The sequence below is a fragment of the Stigmatopora argus genome, chromosome 8 (assembly GCF_051989625.1).
Source record: "Stigmatopora argus isolate UIUO_Sarg chromosome 8, RoL_Sarg_1.0, whole genome shotgun sequence".
Taxonomy (NCBI): domain Eukaryota; kingdom Metazoa; phylum Chordata; class Actinopteri; order Syngnathiformes; family Syngnathidae; genus Stigmatopora; species Stigmatopora argus.
The window spans coordinates 5585675-5605977 of record NC_135394.1 but is presented as its reverse complement, the minus strand read 5'-3'; the positions used below and the strand labels follow the sequence as shown (position 1 = coordinate 5605977).

Genomic DNA, 20303 nt, shown 5'->3' with positions numbered 1-20303 from the left:
CATGTTTGTGAAGCAGCTGATGGTGAAAAAACAATCTCAAAGCGAATAATAAATGTGCCTGCAAAAGTACAATGAGACAAAGTGTCATCTCATATTGTGTAAGGCCTCCGAAAAAGAATATATAAGCCAAGAGAACTTAACTTTACTACCAGTTTTCTGTCGGAATCAGGTTGTTTGGTGAAGTGCTGTCATAGCTGAATATATGACCGGACGTTTCGTTGAAAGACGTTTGGTCCCCGGACCTTTGGTCCTCGGACGTTTGGTCGACCGGACGTTTGGTCGACCGGACGTTTGGTCGACCGGACGTTTGGTAGAACTGACGTTTGGTTGCTGGGTTCGCTCGCTGGGTTCGCTCGCTGTCAAATTATGACAGAGTTTACTGTTGATATTTTGATATTAGATATTAAACTCTCTCTCTCACGATTATAATTTTGAGAGCTGGTTTCAACAGTGACAACCCGGCGACCAAACGTCCGTTCGACCAAACGTCCGTTCAACCAAACGACCGGTCGACCAAACGTCTGGGGACCAAACGTCTTTCGACGAAACGTCCGAGTACAGTTGAATAACGCCAGAGACGTAACACAATTTCAACGATTGAATTGATTTTCAGGATGATCTGGTCCTCCAAACAGCAGTATAAGATAAGAAGCACTTAGATGAGAAGCACAAAATCATGCTTAAAACACACACACACACAAAATACATATGTATCTGACACCTATAACAAAATCACAACAAGAAAGCACCATATTTAACTTTAAACCCCATCAGGTCCTCTGAGATACCGCTAGCACATCCTGACACCTGATTGTCCAAGCATCGTCATGACAACAATTGTTTACGTGGACAGACAGGTCCTGTGCGTTCCTGAAAGGAAATCTATTTTCTTTACCTACCAATAAAAGCATGCATCTGACCTCAAGACAATCACTTCACAAGAAAAAAAAAGAGTAAGACCAGGAAGGAAAGGAAAGAAACATTTTCCAAGCACGTAGACAATCCGAGTCTCATTCATGTGACGTATGCACGAACATAATGGAGATGCCATGTTGAAGTGCAGAAAAAGCAGATTCGATACAGCTCTATAACCAGCACAATGAAGTGGACATAGCGAGGACGTCGCTTCACCCGGTCCAAGCAAATATATTATTAATGACCGATAAACCACGGCAGCTGTGCAAAGAAGGTATTTAGTTTGCACACGAGTAGGTCACAGTGGTGCAAAGAACTGCACCCTGGAGAAAGGACATATCATTTTAAAGATTTTCTGGTGAAAAATAGAAGATCATTTGCAATCTGTTCTTTTGATAAAATTCTAAATATATAAATGATTTCCTGCAGCGAGAGCTTTGAATGATAAAAGAGTAGAAATAATAGAAAACGACAAAAGGCAGAAGAAAATCTCCCCCCGAGAGGAGAAAATATTACTGTCAGTCAGTAGCTGTGTTTGCGAGTGTAAACAGTGCATGACCCCTTTCTGGTTATAGCCATCTCTTTTGTTCTTGCATAAACTGTATATGTATGTAGAAATAAATAATTCACAGGTTGTACATACATTTTTGTTTAACATATACTGGCTCTCTGTTGGGATATGTTCCTCCAAAATCACGGTGGCCAAGAACAAAAGAGGTGAGTCTACGACAGAACCTGAGAGTGTACTTCAAGTGATTGAGTTAGTTTTTATCTTTTACGTATGCGTCCTCTTTTTGGCATAGACTATATAGAAAATGAGGTTGGGTTTTTTTTTGGCTTTAGTAGCATGGTTGTAAAAAAAATAATAGTAATAAATGGGAAAGGCTGAGGATTTGTTAAGACACTGGGTTGCTGGATGTTGAGGTAGGTGTAGTCTGCTGCTGCAGATGATGAGGAGATACACGGCTGCCGACGGGCTTATTTGAGAGGGACGCACCTGCAGGGGCTGACCCAGCTCCTGCCTGAGCATAAAGGACACCTGAAAAAAAAAGAAAAAAAAGGCAAAAACTGAATCCTACACAAAACAACTTCTCTTTCAAAGACCAGATTTGTGACAGTAATGAAGTAATAAATTATTTAAATAATAAATTATTTTAATTATAAGTATATTAAGAAATAAATTCCGAAAAGGAGGCATTAACTTGGACTTAAAGCAGTTTGCTGTTTTATCAACCCAAACTCAGGTCTAAACCGACTTGTTTTCGCTAAATTACTGTTTCTCAATGTTTTTACACAATTTGGCACTTGAACAAAAAAAACTCTACGTAACAGCATCTCAGCCAATAATAATAAATACTAGCATAAAATGCAGAAACTGAACGGAGTACCCTGAATGAAGACTTATAGATTCAGCAGCTGGAATTTGAGTGTGCGGTATTCCCTAAAAGAAAACTTGCATGCATGGAAAATAGCAGTAAATGATGTATAATACATGGGTAATGAAAAGCATAGATTAGTGATCACCCGTAAATTGGATGATAATGATTAATGATTGATGAATTAATTGGAGCGTCCCTACTTTATACTACTGTATCTTGAAAATATGTTTGGTAATGTTGACGTTTTGTTGTTTGTCTTGTTTCTGAGAACGAAGATATGCGATTTGTCATTGCTTAACAACCAGCCGACTGCATATGGTTTTGTTGACAAATAGTAAAACTACATAAGGAAATTATATGTCACATTCTTGACCCCTTGTTTCCCTTGTTGCAAAAATAACCACATTCCAGATCAAAGTACCCTCAATGTTTTTTTTTTGGTTACCATAGATGCCTCGCTAATTTGCATCATGTATATGTATATATTTTTATAATAATTTATTTTATTGATTATTTTATGTCAGCTTTATGTATTTATTTATTATTATTGTTATCCACTATTCTTTTATATTTTAATGAACTCTCTCAACTTGTTACTGCATCTACTTAAAATGCATATTTAGGTAAACATAGCCTGATAAAGAAGATGTGCACATTTAAAATATAGGTTATAACATCTTGTCTATAGTATTCCTTTAATAAAAGTTACATCAGATTAAAGTTGCATTTAGAGTTACTCATTTTAAATGAATGGAAAATAGCTGTGAACTGAAGTGGAGCAACTTACCAGTGTATATGACTCCGTTGAGCTCGACTGACATGCTAATGCTGCTTGTGCCATTGGTTGCGAGATTCATGGCAGTGTCCTGCCTGCCATCTGAAACATGACAACCCAATAGGAAAAGCTGTATTAGCAAAAACAATGCAATCAGGCCAATGTTAAAATGTATTTGTTTGTCGGGGATCACAGTTGGAATAAATAGTGGGGGTCCAATCCTGCCTGGGTAGGTTGTTTTAACCTTTAAAGTAGGGTTTAGTACATTGATACATACAGAATTACATTTAGGATAATAGTCACCTCTAACCTGAAGTTTTGGGGCACACAATTATAAATATCCACTTATATATTAATGAATAAGCACATTTCCAAAAATTTGTCATTATAGTACTTGGTAAAACTTGTTCTGTAACAGCTCATTTGTGCATTTTTACTAATTCGACTTGTTCGAAGTGTGGAGTGGAAGATTGCCAGCTTCAAAATGTACTTTAGAATAATTAAGATTGTTTTCTGAAAAACAGACCAACTATCTTCCACACATGCATGAGTGAAGGAAAAACCTATTTGCATACATTTTTGGAGGAAAACCAAGAGACCAAACATACATTTGGGCTATAAGAATAACAAACTTCAGTTAAATAGCAGTATTGATGAACAAAATCAACGGTCAGCCAGCTGCATCATTGACTCGCACTTGTCACTTCAGTTATAACTGTAAGTGTAGACACATTTATCATGTGTCCAGAGTGACAAGTAAAATCTGTACCCAGACATCTGCAGACATGAAACCAACGGTAACGGCAGGAAAGCAGGAAAGTGTTCTCTAGCAAAGATAGGGAATCCCCCCCCACACGACACACGTGGTTGCATGTTTGTGTGCACATTCCATACACAAAACAGGTCAACATTTAGGTCCACTCCCTCATCTCCAGGTGTTGGGGTTTGAGGTAACATGTCAAGCATGTGTTTAAACACCAGAAATGTATGTTGAACGCATGTCACAAAATTCTGAGGTAAAACGGCAAAATAACGACAACCTAAAAGGTGTCAAGAAGTACTTTGGTGCTTTTCATGTGTTGCACATTTACATACACAGCAGTTAGTTTTTTCTTCCTCTCATTTTCTCTTTCTATTATTAAGCCGGTGTTGAACGAATCCAACGATATCCTCAGATTTAATCCGTTATCTCAACCTTCGCTAGATTTTTTTCCACATCATCACCCACACTGCCCCATTACCTTGTTGGTTGATTCGGATGTTCATAGGGATCTGGGCTGTCATGGCCAGCAAGTTGTGTTGCAGCGCTCTCTGCAGCAGCCGATGATGTTCCTCTGCTGGCACTGCCATTTTCTTTTCCGGCGGTTCTCCCGCCTCCAATTTGTCCCTCAGCTGTTCCAAAGCTGCAACCTGAGCCGCCATGGCCGCCTGGGCCGCCGCCTGCACGGCAGCCACCGAGTGACCCGCTAGGGCTCCCACTGGCATGCGAGGTACACCAACTCCATGGTAAGCCTGACCGCCCTCTTCTTCTGGATGGAGGAAAACACATTTTCAAAAATATACTTCACACCACGAGGCTCCAAAATAAATACATTTTTAGCTTTTGAACGACTTGATCTCATCCAAATAAGATGACATGACAATAAACTACTTCATTTCTAAGTCTATTTTTTTTTTACAAATTAAATTTTAAATATGAGCGGCCTGGTGGGCTATTGGTTGCCACGTCTGCTTCACAATTTTGAGATCGGGGTTCAATATCTTCCTGTGTATTACTCTAATGAAACCTGGCACTCTTAAATGACAATCTGAAGAGTGGAACTAAAATGAACGAAGCCAACCCATACTGGATTGAGTTCACATGTGCTCAAAATATAGACTAGTTCCCAACTTTTGGTTCATGGAACGTGTTCAAGTACTACACCGCCGACTACTAATTATCAGATTCCTCTCCACACGTCTCTGTTTTCACTGCTTTTTAGTATAAATATAAATGATTTTAAATTCTGACAATATACAGATTCTCTGAGTTTACGACGGGGTTCCGAATTTTCCGATTTAAATTTATATCCAAATACCTAATATAAAAAAACTAAAATAGTTTAAAATAAAACAATAAGATTCTGAAGGTTATGGTGAAAGCATTAGGGGTGAAATGAGCGTAGTAAGGCTTTTTAATAGTTTATATGCAAACAAAAGTTTGTCAGACGCACGGTGTGTTTAGGGACGCTTAACAAATCAACAGTGCAACATGGAGCGTACATGTTACCCGATTTTATTTACATTTCTTCCCTTATTTTAAGGTAATGTGAACCGGAAGTTGTTTGACTTTGACTATCGGCAACGTCAGGTCTGTGTGACCACACCACTCTGATCTGAACGGGGCATGCCTTTACCGATGTGTGTCGGTATCTCGTTTCAAAAGTGTATAGAGTGTTTCATCATTCCTCATTTCCAAAAATAATTAGTGTCATGCTGTCACCTTTTTTAATCTTCTGGATTGGGGTGAGAGAGGCACCGTTGGTGCCTACGGTCAAGCCCATGCTGGGCGTGGAGAGCTTGGGTGAAGACAGCATGGTGGGTGTCCCATTGGGAGAGTATGTGAAGAGAGACCCTCCAAAGCTTTGTCGTCTGCCTTCTCGGCGGTTGCTGTCAATGGCGGCCTGAAGTTCGTTGGGGTTGCTCAGCCCCCTCTTGTCACATTCATATGGGTACAGGTACTTCATGTATCTGATAGAAAGCGAAAAATCAAATTCAAATAATGAAACAATCACGAGCAAGTGATTTTTACACTATATGAACAGACAAGGGCTGCCCGGCGGCTGAGTGGTTAGCGTGTCGGCCTCACAGTGGGGGACCTGGGTTCAAATCCAGGTCGGTCCACCTGTGTGGAGTAAGCATTGTTCTACCCGGGCCTGCGTGGGTTTTCTCTGGGTACTCCGGTTTCCTCCCATATTTCAAAGAGATGCATGGTAGGCTGATCGGACACTCTAAAATATGAGTGTGAGTGTGAATGGTTGTTTGTCTCCTTGTGCCCTGCGATTGGCTGGCCACCAATTCAGGGTGTCCCCTGCCTCTGGCCCGAAGTCAGCTGGGATAGGCTCCAGCACCCCCCACGACCCTAGTGAGGACAAACCGGTTCAGAAAATGAGATGAGATGAGATGAATAGACAACATCTAATAGACAGTAGCAATGTTCCCTCTAATTTTTCGTTGGTCTGAGCAGAAAGTCAACCTCCCTGAGCGCACTGAGTACCAGTGTGAGCGACATCATCGGTACTCGGATGATTCGCCTAAAGACGTTTCGCCGACGGACGTTTGACAGACGGGCAGGTCGCCGAATGAACGTTCGGCGGAACGTCCATTCGGCGACCTGTCCATTTTTCATGTAAAACATGCTGTAAAACACGAAAAACATAAGTGGACAGAGCTACTGCCACTTGCTGCCGCTTAAACGGCGCCATCATGGGGAAAGGGGTAAAAAAAAAAAAAAAAAAAAAAAAAAAAAAAAAAAAAAAAATCCGATTTTTTTTTTTTTTTTTTACTGCGCGCCATATGATTGCTGCTGCGCAGCGAGGACGAGAGTAGTGCGCAATTGCGCACGCGCGCAGCTTAGAGGGAACACTGGACAGTAGTGTGCACCATGACAAAATTAAGTTTGCTCTTTAAAAATTTGAGTTATTAGTAAAATAGTGTGAAAATAAAGCTAGTCTATATAAGGTATTGAGATATATTTTCTGGCAAGCTAACATTCAAATAAAACAGCACCTGCCGCAAACTTTTAAAAACTTACACCAACCGTAAAAAGATTCCTGAGTTGAGTCACCAGTTTCCTTCCTCCACTCAAACCGTATGTTTATGTAAAATTATTTATTTGTTTATTATCTTATTTGCTACTGTGACAGTGAAATTTCCCGAATATGGGATGAATAAAGTTATCTAATCTAATCTAATCTAAAACAGTTAAACGTGGTCATCAGCAAAGCTTTGACATCATAAGATACTTGTCGTCATCCAGGTACCAGGTGAGCTGGTACCTCAGCCCTCAATCGCCATTAACTTGAAAACGTTTTTTGGTGTACGGTGCATTTCTGGTATTTTAGGCCTGTCATAAGGATGTTTAAATTTGTGCAAAAATGTGCATAAGGTAGTCAAAGGCTTAACAGAGAATAGACATGGTATCCAATTCGCCACACTTCCAACTACTCTCATTTGCAACACATGGAGTGCATGGAAATATAAGGATGTGTGGATCGTGTTTTCATAAAATGGTTGTACGGGCATGAAGTGTGTGTGGTTACTGACTGTGTGCGAAGGGTGAAGGCTGCACTGGTGATTGAGGTAGGCAGATTGAGTCCCTTTGTGATCTCTCTCCAAAGTTTCTTGTTGATGACCTCCACTAGACCGCCCTTCTCCGTCACCAGTTTGTAGAGCATGTACAGGTCCAGCACCTGCTTGGCCATGATGGGAATACGATTCACAGGGGTTCCTGCAACAAGACATCTTCAGTCAGCGCTCAACTTTCAAAGTTATATTAACATTGTTCCTAGAAAATCATGTTTTCATTCTAAATTGTAGTTTTCCCGTTCAACCATTTACAACAATGTTTATCCTTGTGAAGGTCAAGGGGTGCTGGAGCCTATCCCAGCTGACTTCGGGCAAAAGGGGGACTACACCCTTGAATGGTCGCCAGTCATCGAGCACACAGAGAGACTATTCGGACTCAAAATCATACAAACATTGATGCTGATCAATCAATCAGGTGTCAGGTATTGAATTGTAGTGTATCAATGAAAACCTTAATGACCTACAGAGGGCGCAGTCAGCTTCTCACATTCAACTCAGCAGACCCGCCCACCAAGTTATGACTCACATCATGTTGTGTTGGCATTTTTCCCTTATACTACACACACATCTTTTGTCTTCCATCTTGTATTGTTGACTTCTGATCTAATTCTCATGAATCACCAAGCTGTCACACTAATGTATTTGGTATTTTTGGTATTGTTTTTTTTGTTCGGAACCACTGAGCATTTCCACTATCAAACTGGTAAAATGTAATGGTTCACCCTCCTTTTTCAAACCTGGCTGTTAGGTCAGAATGTGTGTGCGTGTTTCAGCATGTGAATGGAAACTGATCTGTGCCCAGGCTTTGATACAATATATGTCTTTATTGCAAGCACATCCTGGGAACCAGGCTATATGACCATCAAGCAATCATCTCTGAATTGAATAAAGACCCCACCCAGCTGGGAGAAAGATGAGCACACAGCTCTAGGTGGGCCTCATGTGAGGGATCACCCTCTCCGTACACGGCCGTAAAAAGCGCGAGTTTGAGTCTGACACCGCAGGCTAAATAATGTTGAGAGATTGTAGTTCATTTTCCTCAAACAATAATCATCCGATACGCATTGATTCGCCTAACTGCATTCTTTAAATTGATCGGTCTATTTTTCTTAAATTAACAAAATCATAATAATCTAGTAATACATTGACTTTAAACTAACTTTACAAATTATTCTGATTATTTTATTGAATTATTGTAGCATGTTCTTATTTGACATATACATATATTACATTTCTCTGTAACATTTATTGTGGCTATGTATACTGCTCACCTCTTTTCTGCATGAAGCTAAAAAGGTCATCCAGAAATTCTTTCCTTTTTGGGTCACCATCTAGTTCGTACAGCTGTAAAAAAAAAAAAGAGGTGGAAGATGAAATGATGTTTTAAACATTCAGATTTGACAAAAAGTAGAGCCACAACAACAACACACATTGTAAACAATTGTTTTAAACGTTCAGATTTGACAAAAAGTAGAGCAACAAAACACACATTGTAAACAATTGTTTTAAAATGTAAGAAAATATTTTTTTTTTAAATGAAAGAAGGAAAATTTGGGAATCCAACTGCCAGCTCAAATGTACATAAAAAAGAATGAAAAACATGCAAAGATCTGGGCAGAAAATGTTGTTTTTTTCCGAGCATAAATGAGCATAAAAATGATATTGCATCAGTGAGAAAGCTGAGGAACTCCAACCTCAGGTTGACCCTTCCGTTGCATAATTAGGAGAACAAACATCACAGGAAGACATTAACCTCCCTGAGCTGAAATGATTATTGATTTTTCCAACAGAAAAAAAATCTTTCATCAACCATTCTTGTGAACAATTAACAGTAATTTTAAAACAAACAATTTAATGATCTGTTTTTGCTCTTTTATTGCATTAAGCAATGGAATATATAAAGAACACAATGAAACAAAACAACAATGTAATAATTGTTTTCCTGGGTTCATCTTTGGCCCATACTTTCTCAAAACTGAAATTACCTGCAAAACAATGTTTCACATACTGTTTATAATGGGCAGGAATACACAATCACAGAACCAGCTGTATATTTAATTCATTTACTGTATCTTTTGGAATTGATGGCGCACTTCCTTTAATTTACCAAACAAGCACTAGTGCGCTACAACAGGTAGAAGTCTGTAACAAAGACTGCACATGCCCTTCAGTGGCTAACTCCAAATCGACAGACAATAAATTATATTATAATGAATTACTCAGGCTTCAAAAAAAAATAAAACAAATTGGTCTCCATCAAAGCATATACATCCCTAGAATATTAATACCAAATGTCGCTATGCTCCTCCCACGTATAATGGAATAAATGGAAAAATTATATTGTAGACCAAGGGTGTCAGACTGGGGTTGGTTCGTGGGCCGCGTTAACGTCAACTTGATTTCACGTGGGCCGGACCATTTTAGATATAATATTTAGATTTTTTTAAATAAATTGATTAAAAGAACTGGATTAAAAGCCCTGGATATTCAGTTTTTTTATAGATCTAAAACAAAGTTTATTTTAGCTTCTTTTATATATTTTTAGATTTTATAAAATGATTTTTGAACTAAAAACAGAAAAAATGGATTAAAAAATTACAATTATTGATTTAAAAGGGGGAAAATCAGGAAATTTAATATACATCTATACTCCTCATTTTAATTTGATTCTAAAACAAAGTCGGCACTCATGATTTACTTTCCCGATAAGATTTCATTGGATTTAGTAATTTGGAGTGAAACTGATAGTTTCGTAAACTTGTTAGAATGTTCTTTAGGCTAGAGTTATCTGAATACCTCTTAATATGTTACGTTGTTACTGACATTACCAGGCATGGCATGTCAGTCAAGTAACGTTACTATACCGTAGACTTATTCAGCCTGTTGTTCTATATTTAATTGTAATTTTAAATTGCCTTTCAAAATGACATGTTTTTGGTGTTCAAATAAATTTCCCCCCAAAATGCGACTTATACTCCAGTGCGACTTATGTATGTTTTTTCCTTCTTAATTATGCATTTTGGGCTGGTGCGACGAATACTCAGGTGCGACTTATAGTCCAGAAAATACGGGATTAGATCATTAGATTCATAGTCTGGAAAATATTCTACTACAAAACTCTATACAACAACAACAACTCCACTCTATTTTTATCAACTACCCTAATTTACTTATAGTCTTGTGACCAATAATTGCCACATTACTGACACGAACGAGCAAGTTCTCCACAAAGGTGTGACTGACTGACACTGGCAAAACTAAAGTTGTAGTTTGTCTGGGGTCTTGTTGTGATGTGATCGATGTCAACTTGTACAAACGGGAGCGCACTTGCTGTCGCGTTCTCGCCCAAAGCTGACACTGAGAGGAAATGAAAAGCTTGCACAGCTGAAGTTGTGTAGGATGTCAAAGAAGTGGCCTCTAACCAGCAACAGACTGGCCCTTATTGTTCAACCCTCATTAAAGACTTCAAGCTACTGCCATCAGATCTTATTATCTGTGTCTATGTGTGTGTGTGTGTGTATGAAGGGGGTTGCTAGAATGAATGCACCAAAATGAGATGGGGTGGGGGCTCCTGCTAATGTACAGGGCTGCTGGAGACAAGGGGGGAGTTTTAATTACAGGATGCATGCATTTTGTGAAGTGCCGCACCATAAATCTTTGAAATGACCCCCTTTCTCCCATCCCCCACCACACAACTACTCTTTATTTGCTCTCCATTCGTCCCTCTTTATATCACACAACAAATATTTCCCAAGCAACTAGTGACTGTGGCAAATATTTTAGTCATAAAAAAGTCCATCATGTTGAAATTCCACACCAGCATTCTAAAAGTATCACTCAAATGTTCATTTATTTCTGTTGCTTTATGATTAAATTGGAGGAGTGAATTCGTCTTTTGTGTAAAAACTGACCACTATAGGTATGCCTTCACAATCATGACTAATGGATGCATCACGGAATTCGTGTCAAAATATGATGAGAATATAGCAAAGCGCAGATTTAATGAATCTGATACAAGGCTAATGATAAGCCTTAATATCTATAGTATTTACCTTTGATTTTCATTAACTGTAAAAGATGTGAGCTCGCTATGTATGAGGTTTCAGTGCACAATGGGGAAATTGTCAGCTAGACTTTATTGTGTCAAATGTGCAGTTATCCCTTTGGCTATTCAGTATCCATTTTCAAGTCCTAGTTAGCACGCACTGTTAACACGGATGTAGACATACATAATCCCTTGTGTCAGACTGGATGTGATAACAGCAAGTTTCGTCAATTAGAGGTTAAGAGATCTGAATGCAGGGTAGGTTTGGCGCACCTCAATTACAGAATGCCTGACAATTCAGGTCAAATTCATGCCACTTCACAATTCGGGTTGTCATTTTGCTGTCACAGGTTAAGAATTAGCAAACAAGGCATGATTGTGCGCTGACTAATAGAGTTCTTGGTTTGCCATGTAAAAGATACATACATATATATATATATATATATATATATATATATATATATATATATATATATATATATATATATATATATATATATATATATATATATATATATATATATATATATATACATACATACATACATATATATATACATATACATATATACACATATATATATATATATATATATATATATATATATATACACATACACATATACATGTATATACACATACATACACTATATACATGATGATGGTATCTCCTTTATCAAAAATGCAAAAGTGCACTGAATTAAAAAATGCTAATTTATCTGTCAAACAAAAAGAACCTCTATATGATTTATTAAACAATTAATTATAACGATCATTGGCGGCCATGCAATTTGGTTCTGCAGGCACAGTACTCAACCTAAAAGAGACATTTGGTTTACCAAAAAGAACAACCTGCATTATGCATGCCACTCTCCACTCTTATCTTTACTAAACACCAAATTACTCATCTAAACCATAAACCTTAACTCTACATCTGGTTCGACTCTGTTTATGACAACCAGTTTAGCTACCATTTTAACCCTTTTTCCATTTCTGTTCCAATTCCAAAGCTATGAGATTAAATTGTTTTATGCTTCATTCTCCCCGGTTCAGTGACTATGATACTGCTAATGCACATTATATCTCCCCTGCCACCACCTACACCCCCACACACATACCTTATCAGGCAGAGCTGGGTGTGGTTGGTGTAGACTTACTTGTTGTTTATAGGTTTTCATGTTCCCAACGTGTGAGCAGGGGTTTGGGCCCCTCCTGGATTAAAGCATTGGTATTCAGATAAACAAGCAGAATTAACAAAAACGACTATAAAGGCAGTCTAACTGGTATTACTGGGAATCAGTTCATGTCCCAGGAAGAAAATAATTGTATGTAAAAGTGAGCACATGCATTTTCACTTAAATGACAACACAAAAACGGAACATACATTTGGTATATTTTCCCTGGAAACATTTTTTTATCAAATTGACAGCATTTACCACTTTACAACTACTGAATGTCTATACTAATTTGGTGTAAAACAGGTGGATCCCACCCTATCCCTGTATGTAGGTCAGCAACTGCCCTTTTGCTGATAATTTATAAAGGAGGCCTCAAAGGTAGGGAGAAAAAAAAACATGGTTTATGGTAAAAATAATCAGTAACTACAGAACCGCCTGTTGCTGTAGATTTGCTGCGATCAACATGTTGTGGAAAGTAATACTGTTTGAGGAGGGGATTTATTTATTTCTAAAGGGTGGGGGGCTCAACTGTTAATGCAAATGGGTGTTAGTAGTAAACCAGTGGAACACCAGTGTCACATAACACATAAATAAGGCCTTTGCAACTGAAAACCATAACCTAGCGGAGAGTGGAGTATCATTTATAACACCACAAGCTCCAAAGAAGGGTTCGGTGGTTTATTATTTATTTATTTATTTTTTTAATGTGGTCCCATTAACAACAGACTTGGCGGCTATATGGTTTGTTTCTCATAAGCCGTATAACAGCCAGTTTACTACAGTCTATTCCTGATTTAAAAAAGAATAATAATAATAATAATAAATTCTGCAGACAGATTTGCAACCCTGCTACTATGACAACTATAATACCAAATTTTACTATTGCTCAGTAAGTTTGGCTAAACAGTCTTTGGTAGCTTATTACCAATTGTTGATGAATATATAGCAGACATTTTTAAACATGAAGAATCTTGAAAGCAAAATGTCTTCCAATTCTCCAATGAATCTTATTTTTTGCCTCTCTAAAGGACCTGAGTATTCTCAAGATAGAGAAGTTAGTTGATGTTTTACAGTCATACTGTGCTTTACTTAGATTTCTCATGTGTATATGACTAAATACTGACTCGTTATTGTGAAACATCCATGCCATCTGTGCGTCTAGTCACTGAGTGTTCTTGCAAGGAGTCATGTAATTAAATTACAAGATTGCTGGTAATAAGTAGTACATCGTGTACGAATTACACTCAGTATGTATGAAGAACATATTGGCGTTATTAGATAACATAAATTAGAGTTTCAAAATGTGGTTGCCCAATCGCATGCAGTACACTATTTGCTCATTCAATTCTGTATTTGAACTTCAAAAATAATAAACATTATTTAATAACAAACTGTGCTCATCTGGAATGGGTAGCATTGGATTGTGAAACACTCAATAGGTAAACTTGCTGAGTACATTAGTGACTCGTAAAGTTGGGGGAGGGGAAATTGTACCTAAAAGAGGTCCTGAAATGAAGTTGATGCAGCACTTGAACACAATCAGCCATTTTCCAACTGTGGATTTTAACAAGTGAATTTATGGATGCCCTTAATCTCCCTCAAACCAATGGATGGGAGTTTTCTTTGATTTAATAACACATGATATTTGACGCCCTAATAAGAAGTGCAGTAAAACACCACTGTAAATGGTAAACATTTTTAACTCAATAAGAAACGAGTGTAGGAGTAGCAATGAACGACATACATGTGAGTGACTGGTTTATATCAAATCCTCTAAATCGATTGTGTTCATTTTAAAAATGCTTTAATTATTCAATGAGGTGCACTATTAGATCCTTCTGAGAAGCAAAGAATAATTAATTAGATAATCTGGAATTAATGTAGTAACATTCTGCCAGTATGAATATAACTTGCTACACTTGTTTACCATACAAACAGTTTCAATAGTTTTTCAAATCCATTTTTACTTTTGAGTCTGCAGTCCCTTTAATTCCACCGTGTGCCATGATAGCAGTAATTCAGCAATACTGACATGACTCCTGTCAATTATGTGACGACTTGAGTTACAATGTCTTAAAAAAATGAAATTTAAAAATGATTGTCTCAATTTTTTTGTCTGCTCGCATCTGCATGGATCTAAGAAATTTTAACCAGAGATTATTAACCCATTAATCTGTACAGCCCAAACAAAAAAACGATCACATGGCCGCTATTGTTTTGTGAAATGACTCACACACACTTAGAAATCTTTACAACATGTTTTCACAAACAGCTTTCCTCAGCTCTTGAAACAACCCCAACATCACACATGCACATACACATTTTTTTCAGATAACAATGTTGTTACTGACCCATTAAGCTCTGACAGGAGAAATTCGGTGTATGAAGAAAAGGACATCATGAACATGTATTCTATGCTTGCATTCCACTACACTCCCATCAGATAGCATGTCTTGTACATTTGGATAAGAATCAGAAATAAACAAAGACCCGTTTTCCCAAGCCAGCAACAGACAGACGTTGTCTATCTGCGGGCGATGTTTTTAACCGCTGAATTTAAGACGAGAAACCCACTCATTGAGGCCAAAACTCGGGGAGAGTTACGCTGAGCAGAGGGGCAGATGGAAGTCAAATACCGCCACACGTCAACACAACAGTATAATCTTGCTGTCAATTATCTATGAGGAGGGTTCCTAACGTCAGTGCCTGAATGAATAAGGTATATCATCCTTAAATTAGGCTTCTTTGATGAAGTTATTTATTCACAACCAGCAGAGAAGATGCTTAGCAGATGGCGAACTGTCCATCACATGGAACGAACCAATGCTAACAAGAAACTAACATGAAGACATTCATGCAGATACTTAATCCAACCCGTGAGGGGTAAATAACTGAGGTTTTAGTTACACTGTCACTCTGTGATAGATGAGCAGTGTGTTGAGTTTTAATGGTTGACAGCTGAGCACTTTAAAATATATCTGGCCGACCCAGCCCAAATGCAGCTCTAATATCTGTGGGGCTCATCAAAGATGGGGATTTTGTGGCCGTCTTGCCTGGTCCACCACTAATCAAAAAGAGGGGTCATTACTAGGATACTCCAATGCTTGCACACTTGCTAAAATCAAGGTCTCATGTACAGTTAATCATTTACCATATTTTTCTTAACTAGAAATCATACATTTTTTTCAAAGTTTGGTTGATGTTTGACCGTGTCTCTCTAGATGTCTTGGCAGGGGGTTCTGTACCACATCCTCTGATACAGGTGATTTGGTCCTTGTACAACCCGTGTCAAGAGTTTGTTCTGCATTGCCGCAGTTGAATTTGTTTCTAGTGAGCATTGGACTGCACCAGACAAAAATATCTAGGTGGAGTGGGGGTGTTGAGGGAGTCCAGTTTGGTGGCCTTAGTATTGCATCTCTGCTTTTTGCGGATGATGTGATCAATACACTGCAATCTCTGTCTCTCGCCGAGGCAGTTCACAGCAGAGTTTGAATCAGCTGCAATGAGAATCAGCACCTCCAAATCTGAGACCATGGTCCTTAGTCGGTGGAAAAGGTAGGATACACTTTCCAGGTCAGGGACGAAGTCTATCCCCAGGGGGAGGAGTTTAAGTATCTTAGGTACTTGTTTGCAAGTGAGGGAAGAATGGAACGTGGACCTCGACAGGAGGATTGTTGCAGCGTGGACTCTGTCTCGTTCCGTTGTGGTAAAGAGAGTAGCTGTTTATTTACTTTACATACCTACACTCACAAGCTGTGGGTTGTGACCCAAATAACAAGATCTGGGCCGAAGCGACTGAAATGAGTTTCCTACATCTTAGATCACTGCTCTATAATATAAATATTATGCTTTTCACTTAAAGCTATTGTTTGAGAACCATTCAGGGTGTTGTTAGTATCTGGGATAGGCTCCAGATATCCTGACAACCCTCAAAAAGAATAGCAGCATGGAAATTGAATGAATGACTTTACACTTCAAGAAACCTAAACCGTATGGTTTTGAATGTGAGAGAGATGGAAATACAGAGAACTGGCACAAAATGGATCCAAGCACAAGACAAAAATGCTAAATCCACATAGGGGTACATGGAACCGGACTTTAACCTACCTACAGCATCAAACCCATGATGTCTATGTGCTTAACACTCGCACCCTGTCCTGTTACTTTTAGGTTGCACATTGGCGGTGACAAATGCATCGTAACAATAAAAGATTTACCATTTACATGCAGTATATTCACAAACCGAGGCTGTATTTTCATTGTTGAGCATCTGTTAAAAAGAAGAGCTTTTCAGAAGGCACAATATCTATGGATCAAAACACCTAATGGGTTCCTTAGTGTTAGCTATGCCTTTCTTCCTGTTTGGATCTTTTCAACATGCAATCACTCATATGGAGAAGATGCCATCAATTTCCTGCTTTCTAATCCAGTGACATTTAGTACAAAGCGCCAATGCGACCTTCAAAACGTGTGGCTAAGAATCTCAATGTCTGACCCAGAACTTAATTGATTCTTTCAAGACTTGGTGCTTTCATCTCACGCTACCTTTTCAGGGATATCTGAAGGCACGTGAGCAATTTCAAAGCTTTAGTTCAAATGAATGCATACATAGAGAACACGCAACTTCTGTCACGTCAACTCTGCATTCAGTGAATAGGTTTGTATTAAGATACGTGGCCACAAGGCAACTACTCTTTTTGTTTAGGGAGAAAAGAAATTTGCCACACAATATGGTCCGAAAGACAATAGAGAGTGTGGGTTATTTATGAGTTGACTGTTCCTCAAGAAATAGCCATTTCCTCATTTCTGATGAGAACTTTTGTAGTTACTACCAGAGGTGACAATTGCTGGAAAATGTTCCAGAAACGAAAGAAAAAGGTACGGAACTCCAACTTATTCAAATTCATTGAATCAATCTCCTCCTTTTTGAGCAGTTGCCAGTTTTCAATCATGGCACACTTTTTGACAACAGCGACACAAAGTATATGTGGTTCAAATCCCGCACGGTGCTTCTGTTAAAGCGACCTTGCAATCCGCATTCTACTTGTCACAGCTTCAAAGCTCAAGACCAACTGGCTGTCGTTTTGTAACTCTGAGCTACCCCTCTTTTTCTTATACTGCACCCCCTCCAAATCTCCACCCTTACACCCTTTCACACTGAACAGGAAGAATCTTACAGGTCCTCCCGTGCAAGCACTGCCTTTGTTTTTCTACCTTTTGTTTTCACGACACCAACAATGCCCATTAAACCTCGTTTCCCTTTAGTTAAATCCATATCACTGTACAGGGATGGGAAAAGACAATTAAATGGCATCCGGCCTGTGCTGAAGCAACAAAAATGAAAACAAAAGATCAGCTTTAAATTCCTAAACATCATAGTATTTGTTGTTATTTGCATTGTTATTGTTATGAACCCATGTGGGTAAGTCATCCGTTTTCAACTGTCCTCATGAGAAGTGTGGGTGATTAGATATGGGCAATTTAGGGTGTTCAACTAACCAACCAAGAATACCGTTTGAGAATGTTGGAGGAAACTGGAACACCTGGAGAAAAAGTAACCCAAACACTGGGAGAACATGCAAACTCCCAACACAGAAAAGCATGAGGTCCGGTTTAAACCCACGACATCTTGGTAGTGATAGTGCTACGCATGTCGCCAAAACCTAAACAAGGTGGTCAAATTAATTCATCCAAGGCAGATTTAAACGATTCTTTGCTAACTTTAGTAAAATACAAACCAACAAGCACTTATTAGACAGCTGTGTCAGCAAAAAAGCGACAGGCAATCCCAATAAGTGTCGCTCCCACTTGGCTCTCATTCAAGCTATACTTCCTGTAGTCTCAGTCAACCCCATCCCCCTTCTTCACAACGCGAGTGTGTGCACACACAATTTAATGTTTAATGCCAAATGCCCTCCACTCACCCTGATCATGGTGAGTGCCATGAATTTTTAAAGACATCCCTTCTTTACTGTCCATCTGGGCTCCATCTGCCTTCCTGCTGGTGTTTAAGGCCCACACAAACCAACTTCAAAGGCGTTGCCTGGCCTCTGAACCTTTCTGGCCTGATGAGGATACTGCTTATTAAGAGGGCATGAACCATTTCTACACGAATCAAGCGACCTATCGTATGCTATAGTATGTTGTGGTGTCGTGCAAGTGTATATAGTATAGCAAGTAGCATGGAGTATACTATATGGTATAGTTAGTAGTATGGGGTATATAGTATAGTTATTAGTATGTATGCTATAGATTAGATTAGGTTAGATTAGATAACTTTATTTATCCTGTATTCGGGAAATTTCATTGTCACAGTAGCAAGAGGGTGAGAATAGAGACACAGGAAAAGACATTTTATACATAAATAAATAGGTAGTAAATAAGTTTATAAATAAGTGTGTTGCTGAAATTGCATGTACATCTATATGTATGTATATATATGTATGTATATGTGTGTATATGTATATATATATGTATGTATATGTGTGTATATGTATATATATATATATGTATGTATATGTGTGTATATGTATGTGTATGTATATATATATATATATACACATACATACAGTTTGTCTTAAAGTATAAAAAAAACCGTAAAAACAAAAGATAAAAAAAGCTGTAAAAACACAGAATACGAGTGAGGACGTGGGGAGCTACTGCAACTGGCTGCTGCTTGAACGCCGCCATTTTGGAAAAAAAAAATATAGCACCATAAGTAGTATGTAGGATATAGTAAAGTGATTGTAGTACATATTATATAGGCAACCCGGTGGTGAGTGGTTAGCGCATCTGCCTCAAAGTTCTGTGTGGAGTTAGGGTTAGGCTTCACACTGGGCTTGTGTGGGTTTTCTCTGGGTACTCTGGTTTCCTCTCACATCGCCAAAACATGCAGTGTAGGCTGGTTCAACACTCTAAATTCGCCTACAAGCACTACACTAAACTCACCCCCATGCTATTTGCAACCATGTTGCAACAGCCGTGCATTTCAGTGGGAGGTGCTTTGTCTAGCCACAATTACAAAATGTTTTTTTTTGAAAAATAATTTAGACAAACCGACATTAAAAGATTGAATTAAGTACCATCACAAATAAAAATAAGACAGACGCACTCTTGGTATAAAACATCAACATAACACCGAACCTGCATGTGTACATTTTGGCTGAGGCAGCACAGGGGGTGACGTCTGGTAATTGACACACCCTCCATTGCACACATGTTGTCATAACAAGAATAGTCGCAGGGACTGAAGAAGGGAAATCTTAACACCCACTTTTTGCCTTTTGCTTTAGAGTATCGAAAATGTGATAAATCTGTCATGTATATTTTTTCGGTGTGAAATATTTACATGCATTTAATTGTGTAAAGGAGAATCGTTCAACAGGGCACTAAATTTCAGCGATCGGAGAATATATATATTTTCTCTTTTTGTTTTAAAGAGAAGTATCTGGGACTAGCTTTTACCACCCCCATGGAATTCATAAACATAAGAATAGTCATGATGCTCACCTCTCCGCCTATCACAAATGCTCTAGTACATACAATAACACTTGTCCCAGCTTTTTGGTAGGTTATTTTTCAATGTTCTTAAAATAAGTGGTGGATTGAACTACAATTCTTATTTTAAGGTCCAAAGGAATAAAATGAGTAGACCTACGTTCATT

The 20303-nt window shown here is 38.4% G+C and overlaps 1 protein-coding gene across 2 annotated transcripts in view; it reads right to left on the bottom strand.

Moving 5' to 3' along the window:
- Positions 1 to 517: 517 nt before the first annotated feature.
- The window catches only part of arid3a (AT-rich interactive domain 3A), a 40802-nt gene continuing 21016 nt past the window's right edge, over positions 518 to 20303 (bottom strand). The window contains exons 4-9 of one of the 2 annotated variants that reach the window (XM_077608034.1): positions 8688 to 8760; positions 7375 to 7558; positions 5552 to 5799; positions 4311 to 4595; positions 3082 to 3171; positions 518 to 1954 (exon numbers count right to left, since the gene is read on the bottom strand). In XM_077608034.1, the coding sequence (XP_077464160.1) occupies positions 1812 to 1954; positions 3082 to 3171; positions 4311 to 4595; positions 5552 to 5799; positions 7375 to 7558; positions 8688 to 8760 (1023 nt within the window). In that variant the 3' untranslated portion in view covers positions 518 to 1811. Of the gene's footprint in view, positions 1955 to 3081; positions 3172 to 4310; positions 4599 to 5551; positions 5800 to 7374; positions 7559 to 8687; positions 8761 to 20303 lie in introns of both variants that reach the window. The other variant, XM_077608033.1, reaches the window with a different exon arrangement.